Source organism: Triticum dicoccoides, chromosome 4A, assembly GCF_002162155.2.
Source record: "Triticum dicoccoides isolate Atlit2015 ecotype Zavitan chromosome 4A, WEW_v2.0, whole genome shotgun sequence".
Classification (NCBI taxonomy): domain Eukaryota; kingdom Viridiplantae; phylum Streptophyta; class Magnoliopsida; order Poales; family Poaceae; genus Triticum; species Triticum dicoccoides.
In genome coordinates, this window is record NC_041386.1 from 701,948,648 (window position 1) to 701,951,282 (window position 2,635).

Below are 2,635 nucleotides of genomic sequence, written 5' to 3' on the forward strand. Positions count from 1 at the left end.
TAGTTCTTTGAGATATGTTGAGAGGAAATTCACCTTGGTGATTAGATGCACTTTCAACAGCACAATGTTTGAAGCAGAATAGGAAAACCACCGCATGCACATGTACTAAAACTGCCTCCGATGCTCGATTATGTAGAAGTGTTGGTTTTCCGGTTCGTGTTGAACATGTGGTGGGTCTTTGGTCCCGGTTCGTGTTGAACCCGGACTAAAGGGGGGAACTCTTTAGTGCCAGTTTCAGAACCGGTACTAAAGGTCCTTACGAACCGGTACTAAAAGTCGTTTTTCTACTGGTGTGAAGCCCCCGCCCAGATCCGACGGGTCCAAGACGTCTTAAACATTGTGTTCCTGATTCAGCGCCGGTAGCCGAGAGAACCGCCTCTTGGACGAGATATTTGGAGAAAACCTATTTGGCCGTCGCAGGAGCCAAAATCATGGACAACCGAAGATCCAACTATGACACAGACTAGAGAACGCACGTGGAACCATGCATGTCTCGGGCTCCCCTCTCCCCTCGTCCGGCGGCGGTGAGATAATCCCGTTGTCGCCTTTGACGACTAGGGTTTTTGCCGGGGCCCCTTCCTATGTTTTTGCAAGATAAAATTCTCCACGATAGACAAGAACTCACGTAGACATAGTAGAAACTACTCCGTAGTTTTGACCCGTCACGTCCACCAGTATACCAGTAAAGTCACCCATTCCGAATTCCACGAGAGTTCCCGATTCGGTTTAACAAAAATGATTTGGACCCGGCCATCTTCTTCTTCCAAGTGGGCAGCGCGAAGGCGCCAAGAAAGCTTCTGTGTCTGTCTGTGTGACTCGCCCGGCCGGTGCGGCTGCTACGTCTGTCTGAAAGCAAAAGCCTCCCTTCGTTCGCGCCAACCTTCTCTGCGGCTTCGCGCGCTCCATGCAGAAGCTGCCTCCTCGTCCGAATCGAGGAACCCTTCAAACCCGCCCATGGCCCATGGGTATAAACCGGCGGGCAATCCACCAAGCCATTCCCATTCCCGCCCGCCGTTCGCCACCGTACCGTACGCCCGCCGCCGATCGAGGGAGATCAACCATATCTCTGTCTGCCGCGACCTAGCTAGCTAGGTAGAGAGAGCGCGCGCGCGATGCCGTCGTCGAGGCTCGTGCCCCCCAAGGACGGCGAGTGGGGCGGCGGCGGCGTGGCGCTGGAGGTCACCGTGCTCTCGGCCGAGTCGCTGCGCCTGCCGCCCACCTACTCGCCGCTCCCGCGCCGCCTGCGGCCCTACGTCGCCGTCTCCTCCTCCTCCTCCGCCGGCTGCAGCACGGGCGTGGCGCCCGCGACGTCCGGCGCGGGCGAGCACTCGTGGGAGGACGCCGGCGAGGACGCGCGCCTCGTGGTGCCCGTGGGGGCCGGGTTCCTGGAGGGCCGCGACGACGTGCGCGTGGCGGTGCTCTCGGAGTCCGGCTGCGCGCGCCTCGTCGGCGACACGCCGCTGGGGTGGTGCCGCGTGCCCGCCGCCGACGTGCTCGATGGCCTCCGCCCGCCGCGCGCGCTGCGCAGGCTCAGCTACTCGCTCCGCTGCCCGCGCCGCGGCGGGCCGGGACACGGCGTCGTCCACCTCGCCGTGCGCGTCCTCGGCGACGTCCGCGTCGCCCCCCGCCCGGACCCCGCCCCGCCCGCGCAGCCCGGCTGGTGCCGCGTCGCCATGGGCATACCGGTCTCCGGCCCCTCCGCCGCCGCCGTCGTCGGCACGCCGTCGCCCTGGGCGTGGAGCCAGACGTCGCGGTGATCGATGGCTCGTCGTGACTGGTCGTGGAAGAACGGTGGAACTTGCGCGCGCGCCCGCGGCGACCGGTTCTTGGGTTTGACTAATCACTGCCCGGAGACGAAAGCGACGGGGGATTAGTCAAAAACTCAAAGCTGGCTGCCCGGCGGATTCCTCGCAGCTGCGTACGGACGTGCGTGACGGGAACTGATTGGACGCGCTGCCGGCTGGCCGGCCGTCGGCGGCGGTGCTTGACCCTGACGTGTGGAATATGTATATACGTCATCGTCTAGGGAAGGTTCCTAGTGCCGGGGAGATTGTGCATGCGAGGGCATGCACATCTCTCTCTGTCGTCCAAAGTGTAAATTCAGTAAATATGTACAGTACAAAGGGTAAAGTGAAGTTTTCAGTGCAAATTAACTATGACAACTTTGAATGCAATTTTATTTTATTTTTTAAGATGAATGCAATTTTATTTTCTTCCCGGCTACAAACCTTATGCGATTTTACCGGCTTGTGCCCCGTGAGATTTATAGTATGAGTACCTTTACACTTCGTCAAAATTTTAAGGGTCAATTTGGAATCTATGTCCTAATACCATGGTCAAATTGGGCTCTTGCTTCAATCGCCCCTTTCGAGTTGATGTTCCAATATCTCCCGCGCCCCCGCGTCATGTGCCACTGTTAGGCATCCCTGGCCATGAAACTTACCTAGGCAGTGACAGATTCCCATGTACAATGGTGGAGCGAAAATGCTAATTACGAACCCTTAACGTTAAATCTCTCTCTCCCTCCTGATTTCAGGGGGTGGGTCCCGCCTCCCCCTTAATTCCAACTAGAAGATGCCACCTAGCTGTAATCCGTAGTATCCGTAAAATTCATCCGTGAGTGTAGCATTACTGG

General features: G+C 58.3%; 1 protein-coding gene across 1 annotated transcript; it reads left to right on the plus strand.

Moving 5' to 3' along the window:
• Nucleotides 1-883: 883 nt before the first annotated feature.
• On the plus strand, nt 884-2,183 carry LOC119289775. Its single transcript, XM_037568996.1, has one exon. It carries the CDS (start codon nt 1,113-1,115, stop codon nt 1,755-1,757), a length of 645 nt encoding a protein of 214 aa, XP_037424893.1. The 5' UTR covers nt 884-1,112; the 3' UTR covers nt 1,758-2,183.
• The last annotated feature ends 452 nt before the right edge of the window (nt 2,184-2,635 follow it).